The sequence below is a fragment of the Ovis aries genome, chromosome 14 (assembly GCF_016772045.2).
Source record: "Ovis aries strain OAR_USU_Benz2616 breed Rambouillet chromosome 14, ARS-UI_Ramb_v3.0, whole genome shotgun sequence".
Lineage (NCBI taxonomy): Eukaryota > Metazoa > Chordata > Mammalia > Artiodactyla > Bovidae > Ovis > Ovis aries.
In genome coordinates, this window is record NC_056067.1 from 45,962,836 (window position 1) to 45,978,025 (window position 15,190).

General features: G+C 50.0%; 1 protein-coding gene across 1 annotated transcript; it reads left to right on the forward strand.

The window, feature by feature from the left end:
• Window positions 1-11,375: 11,375 nt before the first annotated feature.
• SDHAF1 (succinate dehydrogenase complex assembly factor 1) lies at window positions 11,376-12,460 on the forward strand. The gene has a single exon (XM_004015648.5). It carries the CDS (start codon window positions 11,470-11,472, stop codon window positions 11,824-11,826), a length of 357 nt encoding a protein of 118 aa, XP_004015697.2. The 5' UTR covers window positions 11,376-11,469; the 3' UTR covers window positions 11,827-12,460.
• The last annotated feature ends 2,730 nt before the right edge of the window (window positions 12,461-15,190 follow it).

The window sequence follows — 15,190 nt, forward strand, 5'->3', positions numbered from 1 at the left end:
GAGTCTTTCTGTCAAGGTTTCTTCTCCATGTTCCTCATGGTCTCTTGGCTCCATCCTGACTTTCTGCATCAGTGTCCATCCCTGTCTGACCCCTTCCTGCCTCTAGTTCAAATGCACCCTGGGGGGAACTTGTTTGGCTTGCTTTTTAGTTATAGATTGATGACCACCCCTACCTCTGTCAGCCATGGTCATTTGTCCAGCCTTGGCCCAACTGGCTGTGGCAGAGGTGGAGTCATGGGGACATGGTGGCCAATATGTCAGGCAGGCCTCTTACTGGCAGTGTCAAAATCCTAAACTGGGGAAATTAAAAAAAAAAAAAAAGGATTTGAAGCACATATAGCTGCAAAGACAGAAGGTATTTCTATCTTCAGGCTTAGCTAGATTAAGAATTTTCAATTGCAGTTAGAAGAAATCTGTTTCTTTCTCTCTCTTCTTTGTCCTGGTTTTCCCTTCCTTTCTCTGTGTGTGTGTGTTAGTCACTCAGCTGTGTCTGACTCTTTGCGACCTCATGGACTATAGCCCACCAGGCTCCTTTGTCCATGGAATTTTCCAGGCAAGGATACTGCAGTGGGTTGCCATTTCCTTCTCCAGGGGATCTTCCCAACCCAGGGATTGAACTTGGGTCTCCTGCATTGCAGGCGGATGCTTTACCGTCTGAGCTATTAGGGGAGCCCTCCTCTCTGTGTGTTAGCTTTATTCTCAAGCAAATTCTTCCCCTGTGGTAGCAGCAAGGCTTCTGCAACAACAGGAGGACAATTCTAACAGCTTTATAGCCCTCTCCCAAAATGTAACACCTTTCCCCCACTAGTTGCCAAAGTCCTAGAGTCCCCACTCATAGATTTTGCTTGACCAACTACTGGGGCCCAGAGGAGGGAGGAATAGTCTGATTAGCCAGCTCTGATTCCTGTACCCATCTCTGGAGCCTGGATGTGGAGTCATCTCAATCTGCATGTTGGAAATAAGGATGGGTGACTGTCAAAAAGGAGGTAGAGGTATCACTGTCAGAAGGATGGGAGAGGACTTCCCTGGTGGTCCAGTGGCTAACAATCTGCACTCCCAATGCAGGGGACCCAGGTTCAATCCCTGGCCAGGGAACTAGATATCACATGCTGCACCTAAGAGCTCACACGCTGAAACTAAAGATCCTGCACGCGACAATGAAGATCGAAGCTCCTGAGTGCTGCAGCTAAGACCTGTTACAGCCAAATAAATAGATGTTTTCATTTGGTTTTTTTTTTTTTGTATTTTTTTTAAAGGATGGGAGGACAGAAAAGACAGCCACCACTAGAGTCTACTGCCAGGTTCCCCACAAGCCCAAACAGGCAGATAAGAGGTAGAGTCATTTGATGATTCATGGGATGGTCACCCCTTTCAGTAGGGGCTGGGGTGAATGGTAGGCCAAAAAACCCCCAAAAACAAAGAACAGAGAAGCCGCTTCAGTCATATCTAGGACCTGTTAAAGGAGCTGGCACATGGTATGGTATGTAGACACTGCTCATTGGGTTATTTTTGCTGTTATGATTGATCCAAGGGGAGTTCTCAACAGAACCATGCAGCCTCGGGGTGCTGTTGCGTGGAGGGTAGGCCTCTGGCTTGTCTGAGCCTGGCAAGCATGTCTCTCCAGCCATGCAGCCTCCCCCACTCCTGCCCCACCCTCAAAGAGCCTCTGAATCTTGTGAGGAACCCTTGCCCTGTGGCCTGTCCGAGTGTTCACGGGGTGGTGCAGCTTCCCGCTCCCTGGGATGAGGGCTGAGTGTGAGGATGGATTCTTCCAGGTAGGGGGCGACTGCATCCCTGTGGACCACTGTTCTTGCCTCCACAATGGCCAGAACTTCCCTGTGAGCATCCTCTTGGGTCCTTGTTAGTCTCCCTTGGAGCCTTCCACTTTGCCTGTAATCTCCATGCACTTTCTTGAATGGGCCTCATGTCAGAACCTCTAGGCGTACCCTCCCTTTGGTACCACCTCCCCTTTCACTCTCCTCCCTTCCTCCACAGCCTGGCCAGACTGTCCTGTTAAAGAATTGCTCCTCTTAGAGGAATTCCTTGGAGGTCTGGTGGTTAGGACTCCACACTCCCACTGCAGGGGGCATGGGTTTGATCCCTGGTTAGGGAACTTGGGTCCTGCAAGCTGCACGTGTGGCCAAACAACAACAACAACATTAAGTTGGAACTGAATTTTGGGCCTTCCCCGGTGGTCCAGTGGTTAAGACTTCACCTTCCAGTGCAGTGGGTAAGGGTTTGATACCTAGTCCAGGAGCTGAAATCCCACTTGCCTCCTGGCCTAAAAAAACCCACAAAACATCAAACAGAAGCAATATTGTAACAAGTTCAATGAAGTCTTTAAAAAGGGTCCACATCAAAAAAAATCTTTAGGACGTCCCTACCACTCCAGTACTCCCGCCTGGAAAATCCCATGGATGGAGGAGCCTGGTGGGCTGCAGTCCACGGGGTCACTAAGAGTTGGGCACGACTGAGCGACTTCACTTTCACTTTTCACTTTCATGCATTGGAGAAGGAAATGGCAACCCACTGCAGTGTTCTTGCCTGGAGAATCCCAGGGATGGGGGAGCCTGGTGGGCTGCCGTCTATGGGGTGGCACAGAGTCGGACACGACTGAAGCGACTTGGCAACAGCAGCAGCAGCAGTGATACAGAGGATAAGAATCTGCCTGCCAACACGGGAGACACAGGTTCGATCTCTGGTTGGGGAAGATTTCACAGGCCTTGGAGAGTTAAGCCTGTGCACCACAACTACAACTACCGAGCCCGTGCTCTACAGCCTGTGCTCTGCAACAAGAGAAACTGCTGCCATGAGAAGCCTGTGCATCGCAACTACTGACTAGTCCCCACTCGCCGTAACTAGAGAAAGCCTGTGCACAGCAATGAAGACCCAGCGCAGCCAAACATAAAGAAATTAAAAAAAAATTTTTTTTTAATTAAAAAGAAAGAATTGCTCCTCCTATACCTGCCAACTAGGGGAGGGTGTGACCTGGGACCCCTGCAACTGCCCTACGAAGGAGGTCTGTGGCATCACAGATGGACTCTTAGGCTGTCAATTGCAAGGTGACCAGGGGCCTGAGGGGTCAGAGATTAGCACATGACTTCCGGGTGTTGGGAAGGAGCGGATTGTGACTCAGACTCCTGGGACTCGTGGGTCCCTAACCTCCACATCTACTTGGCTCCTGCTCTGGGCCCCGTGGCTTCACAGCTGATTTCCCCACCATTGCTCCCCAGCCCACCTAACAGCAGCTTTGTGCCATGTGGCACTGTCTAACCAACTACATGCACCAACCTCACAGCTGCAGAGCACTAGAGCTGCCCCCATGCCCCTGCGGGTGCCCACTTGGTCATCTTCTGCTGCAGGGCTGATGAACGCCCTGTGCCTACTGCTCCTGCTTTCTCCGCCAAGGTTGCGCTTTCTGGACAGACAACTGTATTCAGTGTGGCTACCACCTGGCCACTGGTGCCCTGTGAGCAGCAAGCCCCAGTGCTGGCCTAGAAGTGCTATGGTCACTGCAAGGCTGCCACAGGTGGCTGGTACCACTGCCTGTTAGCCTAGTCCCCACCCGGCCCTGCTGTCCTGGAGGAACCACTGGTCTGTCCTGCCATGGGAGACTTCCACTTCCACACATTCGAAGGAGCCCACTGTGAATTCCCTGGCGCCTCTGTCTACCGCCTGGCGTGTCTCCGTGGCACAGTCCATGACAACTTCAGTCTGGGTTTGATGCCATGTGGCTGCACCAAGGGTCTGACCCTCTGAACCTGTGTTCTGACACCAGACATGAGTCTGAAAGATCTCAACCACAGAGGGGTGAGGTTTCAAAGGTCCACACTGACCCCCACCCTCTACTGTCCCCACTACCCCCAAAATCCATAGTGACCCCTTTTTTCCTGCTGTTGTCCCTTTATTGACTCTCCCACTGGTCTTCAAAGATGTCCACTCGGATACCCCAGGGGCCCCATTCACCGCCCCCCACCAATGGCTACTGACTCCCCTCCTCACTGACTTGCTTGTGGACTACTTCCCGCTGACTCTCACTTGTCTTTATTTATTACCCTTGAGACTCCTGTCACTCTCTAATTAACTCTCTTTTGAGTCTTCGACTGATCATTTACACCCCTGTGGATCTTCCCATTGATCTTCCTATTGATATTGACTCTTGCATTGAATTCTCACGCCTTTCTGGTATCCGAATTGAGCCTCTTTGATGTAGTATCTTATTCATTGAAGGCTTCCCAGTGGCGCTAGTGGTAAAGAACATACCTGTCAATTCAAGAGACATAAGAGATGGGGGTTGGATCCCTGGGTTGGGAGAAAAGCCTGGCAGCCTGCTCCAGTATTCTTGCTTGGAGAATCCCCATGGAAGAGGAGCCTGGTGGGCTCCAGTGAGCCTTTCATAGTGTCACACTAATTCATCAGTTTACTTTCTGAACCTACCCCAACGTACCCACGAGCTAAGTCCTCCCATTGCCACCCAAAGCCACCTAAGTCTTCTCCTGATCCTCAGTGACGCATGGATCTGTCCTTCCACTGCCTCTGTTTGTCCTCTTTGTGATCCTCCCCTTGCTCCCTTACTGACCCCTCCCCACCACCTCCTTAATTATTCTTTTCCCCGCTCATTGGTCTTCCATTAACCCCTCATTAATTCTGACCACTCTACCATTGATCCCCCATTGGATCCTATATTGACCCTCCATTTCTCCTCCAACTGACCTCCCATTGAATTCTCCTTTGATCCCTAATGACTAAATGCCCCTTAACCAACCACCAATGTTCTCCTTGATCCCTCTCTGATCCTTCAGTGACATTTCCAGAAGAGTCTGCTGACCACAGTCCCTCGCAGTTGGTGAAGGGAATTCTGGAATCACCACCCTTCATTCAGGACTGCAGCCTCCTCACCTACTGCCAGGCTGCTTGCCCTGCATAGACACCCACTTCAGCTTCTCTCTGACCTAAGATTGGGACACCCTGGGGCACGTGACACTGCTGAGGCCCTACAGGATCCTACCTATGTTGACCTCATGACCCAGGCAGCCCAAGCAGCCCCTCAGTGCCCTTGTACAACACCTGGAAGTTGGCAGAGATGCCAGGCTGTGGCCTGGTCTGCAGGCTGCTCTGCCCCAGCCTGTGTGGCCACGTCCATGCAGCGGAGAAGTTTAGGCCTTGGTGGGCGGGGCCAGGTGAAGAAGACTTGGGAAAGAGCAATGACTAGATTTGAAGAAGTGGCCAGATCTGGAGGGACAGCAGTTTAACATGGTCTTTATGGGTGTTTTTGTCATTTTGTTTTTGGTATTTATTTATCTGGCTGTGCCAAGTCTTAGTTGAGGCAACAAAGTTCCATCTTTGTTGCTGCATGCAAAATCTTTAGTTGGGGCATAGGGGCTGTTAGTTGTGCCATGTGGAACCTAGTTCCCTGAGCAAGGATGGAACCTGGCCCCCTGTATTGGGAGCACAGAGTATTAGCCACTGGACCGCCAACAAAGTCCTAAGGTCTTTCTTTCTTTTGTGCCTGTCTCTTTTCTTCACCATCTGTCTCCTCTTTACATCCCAGCCTACACTGCAGGGTCATTAGGAGTCTGGGATTCCCATGATGTCCTGGAGGCGCCCCCAACTTTGCTGTGAGTGCTCTGGCTGGGCCAGGGATGCATGCTAGTCAAGTTGTGGGCCAGCAGGAAGAGTCTCCTCTCCCGATGGGAATCAGAGAAGACCTGACATTGATGGAACTGGCTGAGTGTGTGTAGGCGGGCCATGCAAGGAAGGGAAAGGGAACCATAACTGCAAAGTTGTGGAGGTTGGAAAACATCACTAGGAAGCTAGCCTGACTCGGGGTAGGAGGCAGTAAGATTGGAAAAGTAAGCTTGGGAGTCCAAGCACTCACCTTTGCCATCCACCTGCAGTCCTCACTTGTCCACCTGAAGCCACTGTGCATGGCCCTGTCATGGGGTCCACATCCTGCCTCTCAGCCTGTTACTGAGTCCAAGCTCACTCTGCTTGCTGCACAACAGGCCAATAAATCCGAGAGACAAGGTGTTGAGGCAAGGAATATGAATTTATTCGAAAAGCCAGCTGACCAAGAAGATGGTAGACTAATGTCTCAGAGTAACCATCTTGTTGGGATCTGGATGCCAGGTTCTTTACAGAGCCAGAGAGAGGGGTGATGAGGAACGAAAATCAAAAGGCAGAATAGAGAGGGAGAGGCAGTGGGGAAGTGAAGTGAAAGAATCTTTAGTCTTGCAAAACATCTCCAGGAATGGCCAACCTTTGGAAGGGGTGTGTTAATCTCTTCTTTTTATTGTAGCTATTCACAGATGGGTAAGGTCAGATTATCTCTCTATAAGCTGAACAAAAGCACTTTAGTTTACAGTCAGGAAGAGGGGCAGGGTCTTCTGAGGCAGGCTTGTTGTTGTTCAGTGGCTCAGTCATGTCCAACTCTTTGCGACCCCATGGACTGCAGCATGCCAGGCTTCCCTGTCCTTCACTATCTCCCAGAGTTTGAAAAATAACAAAAGCAACAAAAAGCAAGTCAAAGAAACAGTTTCCAATATGCAGTCAGAATTGGCTTCTCTGCAACAGGCCCTGCTCACTGTTCTGATGCCATGAGGGCTGTGAGTGTGACCCTGGCATCATCTTTGATGGCACAGATTGTGTGTCCCAAGACCACTGGGGCTGCTTCCACAAGGGATGTGACATGCCTGTAAGAGAGGTCCCCAGGCCTGGGTGGGTGGGCATAGAGTCTCCCATATCTTATCAAAATACTTTCAGGACACCATATCAATAAGACTTTCAGTTGTAACTGACAGAATATGATGCCTACTATCTTAAATACAACAGGAAATATATCTACTTTTCTTTGTGTAAAGTTGAGGCTTTCAGACAGGGCTGGATTTGGGGACTCAAACGATGTCACTAGGACTCAAGTTTCCATCTTTCATCCCTGCCTTTTCCTTTTTCTGTGTTAGCATAACAGGAGGGGAAAGGGCAGGACAAAACTTTTGAAAGAAAGACATCAACCAAGGACACGACATAAACTGATTAGAATCAAATGGGACCAAGATGGCAGACAAGACTAGACCCTGATCCTCAATCAGCAAGTGAAATGACACACCCAGAGGCACCATGACAGTTCCAAGGCACTGTCAAAAGACCAAGAAATTGGGCCACTGCAAGGAATTGTGCATCAGAACAGTGACCAGTGGAAATCTCCACCTCTTCTCCAAAACAGATGGAATAATCCTTCCACTCATTAGCATATGAAATTACCAACCTATAAAAACTAATCAAGCCACATTTCAAAGAAGCACACACTGGCCCTGTGCGATGTCCCACACTCTGTGGAGTGTGCTTCTCCCTGAATCTGAATAAATCCACTTCTTACCTATCACTTTGTTTCTCACTGAATTCTTTCTGTGATGAGGCATCAAGAACCTGAGCTTCATTAGGTCCTGGAACTGGGTACCATGGGTTTTTGCTGGGTACCATGGATTTGGCTTGAGTCCCAGCCACATGGGTTAGATTCCCAAGCAAGGTTTTAGCTGGGCTCAAGGCCCAGCCACTTGGGTTCAAGTTCCAGCACATGGGATCAAGCGCCAATCCGAGGTAAATGGTTTCATTAGCATCTATATTAATTAGACTTTTGGGGCCAAGAGCTATAACAGAGGCTCAACATTACAGGGACTTAAACTTGATAAAAGCTTATTGCTCTCTCATGAACAGCCCAAGTAAAACCAGCTCATTTCCTCCAACTCAGAAACACAGGCTCCTTCTATCACACAACACATCAGGAGGCAGCTCTTGGACTGCAGGGTTGAGGAATGAGACAGCTGGAGATAGCAAGCATAGACACCTCTCTTGACAAGGTATCCATGCAGAAAGGGGAGAATAAAGATCAGCTAGGGGACTTCCCTCGAGCTCCAGTGGTTAAGATTCCACATTCCCAATGCAGGAGGCATAGACGTGATCCTTGTTTGGGTAACTAAGATCCTGCATGCCCCAATGGCATGGAACAAATTATAATAAGATCAGCTAGGACGAGCCAGAAGGCAAGGATATCTTAGAACTAATTTTTATCAATATTATTTTGAGATGGGAGAAACTTAGGGATGTTTCAGCGCTGATGGGCAGAAGCCAGACAAGGAGAGGTTGGGAATCCAGCAGGAAGAGATGTCAGGATAGAGGATGCATTGCTTCCTGAAAGCAGGAGAGCAACAGCAGAGCTGGGATCTGGGAAGGCAAAATGGATAGTTTTGGGAGTTCCTTTGTTTGTTGTTTTTATTTATTTATTTTTTTGGCCTTACCTCACGGCATGTGGGATCTTAGTTCCTCGACCAGGGTTCAAACCCAAGTCCCCTGCATTGGAAGGTGATTCTTAACCACTGGACCACTGGTGAAGTCCCAGAATGCTATTTATTAGTAAGGGGAAAACAAACCTGAAATCTCATGATGAGAAATAGAATCATCTGTGAGTTCAGTGTAGGGGTGGGAGGATGGGAGAGAACAGCTTGGACATCAACCACAACTGTCAGGTAAGCTAAGCCAGACAGGTAAGCTTGACCCTTTGGTTCAAGGGTCAAGAGACTCCTGACTGTGTCTCCTAAACTTCTAGTGTAGCTTTGGGTAAGTGACTCAGCCTCTCTCTATGCCTGTTTGCTCATCCACAAAAAGTAGTGATAAGAACAGTACCCACCATACAGGGTAGCTGTGAAGATATATATAAAGTGCTTGGCATAAGTGCTTAGTAAGTATGAGCTGTGATTGCTCTTGTAACCATTTTTATTTTATCTTTGGCGAGGCAGTATGTATATGCATGATAAGTTGCTTTGGTTGTGTCTGACTCTTTGCAACCCTCTGGGCCGTAGCCCACCAAGCTCCTCTGTCCATGGGATTCTGCAGGCAAGAATACTGGAGTGGGCTGCTACTCCCTCCTCCATGAGATCCTCCTGACCCAGGGATCGAACCCACGTCTCCTGTGCCTCTTGCACTAGCAGATGGATTCCTTCCCTCTAGCACCAGCTGGGAAGCCTTCAGTATGTGTAGCAGAGTTGTTAAAACTAGAGGTCATGAAATCTGATCCCCGAGGTTCAAAACCTAACTTTGCCACTTACCAGGTATGTGAAGCTGGGCAGGCTATGTTACTTCTTTGGCCTCGGCTTCATAAGAGTCATATGGTACAGACCGTCTCATCAGAGTGTTGATGAGGATTTAATATCACTTAAAACATTAAATGTTTAATAAACTGTTTTAAATATTTACTATTTTCAAATAAATGGATTACATAAAATAATATAAATTAGGTGACAATATATTAAAATACCAATTGCATCGTATTATATTACACATTTTATTAACCTACTGTTATACATTATCTTATAAATAAAATATTACAGCACTTGAAAGAGTGCCTGGCACAGAGTACGTGCTCAGTAAACAGTTACTAGATTATGAAGACATAGATGAGAGATGTGACAGTTTCCAGAGGCTTTTTTTTTTTCTCTCTCTAAAGTTCCCTTCTGAGACAGTGTTTATTATGAAAAATTTCAAGCATCACAAAAGAATAGTGTTATGAAACCCCATTACAGTTACAAATATTTTGCCGTGCTTGCTTTCATCTTTTCCTCCCACTCTTTGTTTTGCTTGTGCTGTAGGATTTTAAAGCAAATCCGACCTTATTCCTCTAGCAAAGAACCTGGTATGTGTTTCTGACAGAGAGATACCAGCAGGAATCACAGCGGTTTCAGATCTCCCTATTGACTCCCAGGGCTCGCCTTGTGGCTCAGCTGGTAAAGAATCTGCCTGCAATGCTCGAGACCTGGGTTTGATCCCTGGGTTAGAAAGATCCCCTGGAGAAGGGAATGGCAATCCACTCCAGTATTCTGGCCTGGAGAATTCATGGACTTGGCTCCAAAATCACTGCAGATGGTGACTTCAGCCATGAAATTAAAAGACACTTACTCCTTGGATGAAAAGCTATGACCAACCTAGGCAGCATAGTAAGTAGGGACATTACTTTGCTGACAAAGGTCCATCTAAACAAAGCTATGGTTTTTCCAGTAGTCATGTATAGATGTGAGAGTTGGACTATAAAGAAAGTTGAGAGCCAAAGAATTGATGCTTTTGAACTGTGGTGTTGGAGAAGACTCTTGAGAGTCCCTTGGATTGCAAGGAAATCAAACCAGTCAATCCTAAAGGAAATCAGTCCTGAATATTCATTGGAAGGACTGATGCTGAAGCTGAAACTCCAATACTTTGGCCACCTGATGCGAACAACTGACTCATTAGAAAAAACCCTGATGCTGGGAAAGATTGAAGGCAGGAGGAGACGGGGAGGACAGAGGATGAGATGGTTGAATAGCATCACCTACTCGATGGACATGAGTTTGAGCAAGCTCTGGGAGTTGGTGAGGGACAGGGAAGCCTGGCGTCCATGAGGTGAGAGGAGACGACTGAGCAACTGAACTGAACTGAACTGATCGACTCCCAGACTCAGGCCCTCTCCTCAGCCCCTGACTAGCCTAGCCTCCTGCGGAAGAACCCATGACCAGATGTGCGGGGGCGTGGTCGCACGCTGGGCGGAGGGGTCCCGGGTTATCGTTGCCTGGTTCCCCACGCTCCGGGTGCCGGTAGGTGCTGGTAGGTGCTGGTAGGGTGCTGAGCGGGTCGTGGCCTTGCGGGCCTCCCAGCGCTACGAGGACGCCTCCGAATAGCCTGCGGGAACTATAACGGAATTGCAGCTGACTACCTGATACTGCCTGCAGGTCTGCGGAGTGCCAACATAGTCGAAGAGTTCCTTGTGGGCTGGACTCCGCTTCAACAGCTAGGGAGGCCCCTCCCTCTCCTACCCTCAGATCCGACTCACGTCGGCAGAGAGCGCTACCGGCCCAAACAGGCTGCGTTTGGGGGCTTATAGCCCACGGTATATTCTCAGCACCGAGAGGCTTGTTCTGCCGGCTGTGACCCAACACTTTACCGGGTATTCCTCTCCCCAGGGGTTGGGGCCTTCGATGTACACTTGCTCTGGGAGTGGGGACTCACGGAGCTTCCTATGGTTGCTTTAATAAATGAGGATAAACCCACGTGTGTGCCCGTCTTCTCTCTCCCCGTGCCCCCAGCGCTCTGGGGAACACAAGGACCCTAACCTCTAGCTCTCTCCACTCGCAGGACCCAAGAGTCAGGTCAGGATCCCCTGGTCTCTTCCGACCCCAAACCTAAGAGTCTCAGCGTCTAGCGTCCTCCTCCTCCAGGCCCTCAGGAGTACCGTCCTCTCAAGGACACTGATGTCCAGTGGGGCGGGCCAGTGAACCATTAGCTCCGCCCCTTACTCACAACATTGTGACGTAGCAGCAGCGACGACCTATGAGGCGCGACGGCGCCGCAAAGCTGGGAGCGGGAGGCGGAAGTGCCTGTGGCGGTGTTTCACCGCTTCTGCCGCCTGTTCCCGTGCGCCGCTCCGTGCCCCGCGGCCCAGCTGCTGCCATGAGCCGGCACAGCCGGTTGCAGAGGCAAGTTCTGAGCCTGTACCGCGAGCTGTTGCGCGCCGGGCGCGGGAAGCCGGGCGCCGAGGCACGGGTGCGGGCTGAATTCCGGCAGCACGCCTGCCTGCCACGCTCAGACGTACTTCGCATTGAGTACCTGTACCGCCGCGGTCGGCGCCAGCTCCAGATGCTACGCTCGGGCCACGCCACGGCCATGGGTGCCTTCGTCCGTACGCAGGACCCGACCGAGGAGTCCAACGGCGCGGGGGCCCCAGGGACCCTGTCCAATGAAGGTGACGACCGGAGGAGACCGCTAGACAGCATAAGGACACCGAAGACCCCGCTGGATGGACGGTGACCGGCTGAAGGGCTCTGCCGATGGCTCAGGGGGACTGGAGGACCGGGGGAGCCCCCCGATGGAAAGTGAGAGGTCTTGAGAAACTAGATCGACAGATTGAGGTAGTTGAAGAGCTCTCCTGGGACGTGGGGTGCGATGGCGAGAAATGCCCGGCTTTACTTGCTGTATGGTACCGGGTCAGACTTAACCAATGAGGCTTGGGGCGGGCTGTCAAACTAAAAGCTGCTTACCCTAAGGCCTGGGGAGCCAAGACGCCCCGCTGTTGGACGGAAAGAGACTTGACACGCCCTTGTCTAGAACCCTGAGAAATACCACTGGCGGCTCCTCAAAGAGACTCCTCTCTCCTGTACTTAACTCTGAGAAGAGCAGATGAGGAGGAGTTTGGGACGATGCCCTGATGGACTGGTGAGAAGCCTGGAAACCCCCTCAGAAAAATCTTTACTCCACTGAGACCAACTGGGATTGGTGAGGAAGGGGGTAAGGGGTTTCTCACCCCGCTAATCAGTTAAAGACCGCCTTAAGACCTCTGCATGATGGTTCTGAGGGTGAAACCTCCCCCTCTCCACCCCGATTCCTGCCCCTTTCCCTGCTCAGGACTGTTGGACAAAAAGGCAATAAAATGGGGGTGTGCTTACTTCCCTGTTGGTGGTGGTAAAGATTTGATGTGTTTGGGGGATTTTGGGGGTTATCAAGAAGTGACCCTCTGGCAAGGGATGGGTGTGGGGAACCCTCTAGAATGGCAGATTGGTTGGAGCAGCATAGTTCTTTCTCCTGGGCAGATCCATGGAGGGAAGCCACCCTGGTTTGACCCCCAAGGAAGCCCCTGTTGACCCCTTAATGGGGGGTAGTGAGGCGGAAGAGGAATGGTGGGGCTGAGGAGGCCTGGCTGGTAATCCCTGCAGTAGTAGTGGGACCCTCAAACCTTGCTAAGGAGTCCAGCCTCAGCTACAAGCTGGAACTGTTAGCAAGGCCTAGGGGTGGGAAAGGAGAGGTGGACCCATAGGCCACAGACATAGCTCTTCGCATGCCCCCACAGGGACGTGCCCTAGACATTCCCTGAGGTGCTGCGTTTTGTAGCCCTCAGCTGTATTTGCACCCATTAAAAGCAGTTGAGAGGAGGAGGACCTCAGGAAAGGAACTCAGAGCTCAAATCAAAGGTAGGATGCCCTGGCATGCCTGCTGCTCAGTTGGGTCTGACTCATTATAACCCCGTGGACTGTAGCCTGTGAGGCTCCTTTGTCCATAGAGTTTTTTCCAGGCAGAAATACTGGAATGGGTTGCTGTTTCCTACTCCAGGGGATCTTCTCAACCCAGGGATTGAAACCACGTCTCTTGGGTCTCCCGCATTGGCAGGCAGGTTCTTTACCCCTGCACCACCTGGGAAGCTCCAAAGGTAGGACGGACCGAAGAGAAATACAGTCTCTCCCCCAGTCCCAGTGGGGGAGGCAGATACTCAAATAGTTATAAAATGAGGTTGAAATCTGAAGCATTATGAGGTGTTTGCCAGAATGTAGGGATAAGCTAAGCAGGGGGACCGTGTGGGTAAAGGCCTGGAGAGGGCGAAGGGGAGAAATGCTGGGGCCTGGAGTGCCGCAGAGCACAGGCTGTGCAGTTCATGCAAGTGGCTTCTACTTCAGCTTTGTCTCTGCTTGGTACTCAGCCTCCATGCCCGTGTTCATCTGTCCACCTCAGTTTCTTCCACCAGGGTGTTGCTATTAATCCTGGCCTGGCTGCATTTCAGAGTAAAAACCAAAATCTTGAAAGTGGCTAGTGGAGTTAAGTCCTACCCATCCAGCCTGAATTAGAGCTCCACCTGCATCTCCCTCCTCTTCCCCTTGTATCTCTCTCCTCTTCCTCCTGCTCATTCCTGGCTCCAAGATCTTGAACCCTAATAAGGTCCAGGATGGGAGCTTCTGGCAGGGTTGCAGGCAGTGATTGAGTTCTCACTGGGGCTGGGTGTCCTGGTCAGAAGGGAGTTACAGGGTGAATGTCGGGTGATTAAGAGCTTGGACTCCGGAATTGGAATGCTTAGGTTTGAATCGCAGTTCTAACACTGATTATGTGATCAGAGGCAAGTGATTTAATCTCCTTGTGCCTCAACATCCTTATCTGCCAAATGGGCACACTAACTATGCAGCTGTTATGGTATGTTTTTGTTCAGTCGCTAAGTTGTGGCTGACTCTGCAACCCCATGGACTGCAGCACACCAGGCTTCCCAGTTCTTTACCATCTCCCTGAGTTTGAGTAAACTCGTCTGCATTGTGTTGGTGATGCCATTCAACCATCTTATCTGTCCTCCCCTTCTCCTCCTTTCAGTCTTTCCCAGCATCAGGGTCTTTTCCAGTGAATCGACTCTTTGCGTCAGGTGGCCAAAGTATTGGAGCTTTAGCATCTGTCCTTCCAGTGAATATTCAGGATTGATTTTCTTTAGGATTGACTGGTTTGATCTCCTTGCTGTCCAAGAGACTCTCAAGAGTCTTCTCCAACATCACACTTTGAAAACATCCATTCTTTGGCACTCAGCCATTTTTATAGTCCAAACTCTCACGTGACTGCTGGAAAAACTACAGCTTTGACTATATAGACCTTTGTCGGCAAAATGATGTCTCTGCTTTTGAAAACACTGTCTAGGTTGGTCATAGCATTTCTTCCAAGGAGCAAGCATCTTTTAATATCATGGTGCAGTCATCATTATGACACAGTGAATTAAATACCTGTGGCAGCAGAGGGTGATGTCCCAACCCCATATCCCTCCTGTCTACTTGAGTTCACTTGTAGCTGCAGAGGAGGGTTCCCAAGAGATTGTCAGCTTCCTGCTGCGAGCCCCTGCATCTCTGCTCTTCTGCTTGAGGGCTTTCTAGGAATTATGAGAGGTGGGTTAATGCCCTCAGGAGCAAACTACAGCCTGTGGGGGACTACAGTCACTGGATAAGTGCCCCAGTTGCCTGTTGTCCGGTGGGACTGAGCCCCAGCTACTCACGGTGGCTCCCGCACCATAAGCATCTGTTTTGCTTTTGGCCTGTTCACTGTCTCTCCTCATTCCCTAACTCCTGCCTCCTGGGATCACGTTGCAAATAAACCACCTCACTCAAGGCCTTATCTCAGAATGTACTGATGTTAAACCACCCCCCTTGGTCCTATCTGTGTCTGCTGCTGTGTTTTCACTCTTCTAAGGGACAGGGTCACTGCTTCTCAACCTGTCAGGAATCTCCTGATCTAAGAAAATTGCTATAAAGGACTTAGGGGGTTAGAATAATTTGGAATATAGATTGTGGGTTAATAATGGAATTGAGTGTTGAAATTTCCTGAATCCAGTAACTGTACTGTAGTTGTGTAAGACAGTGTCCATGACATTAAAAACTAT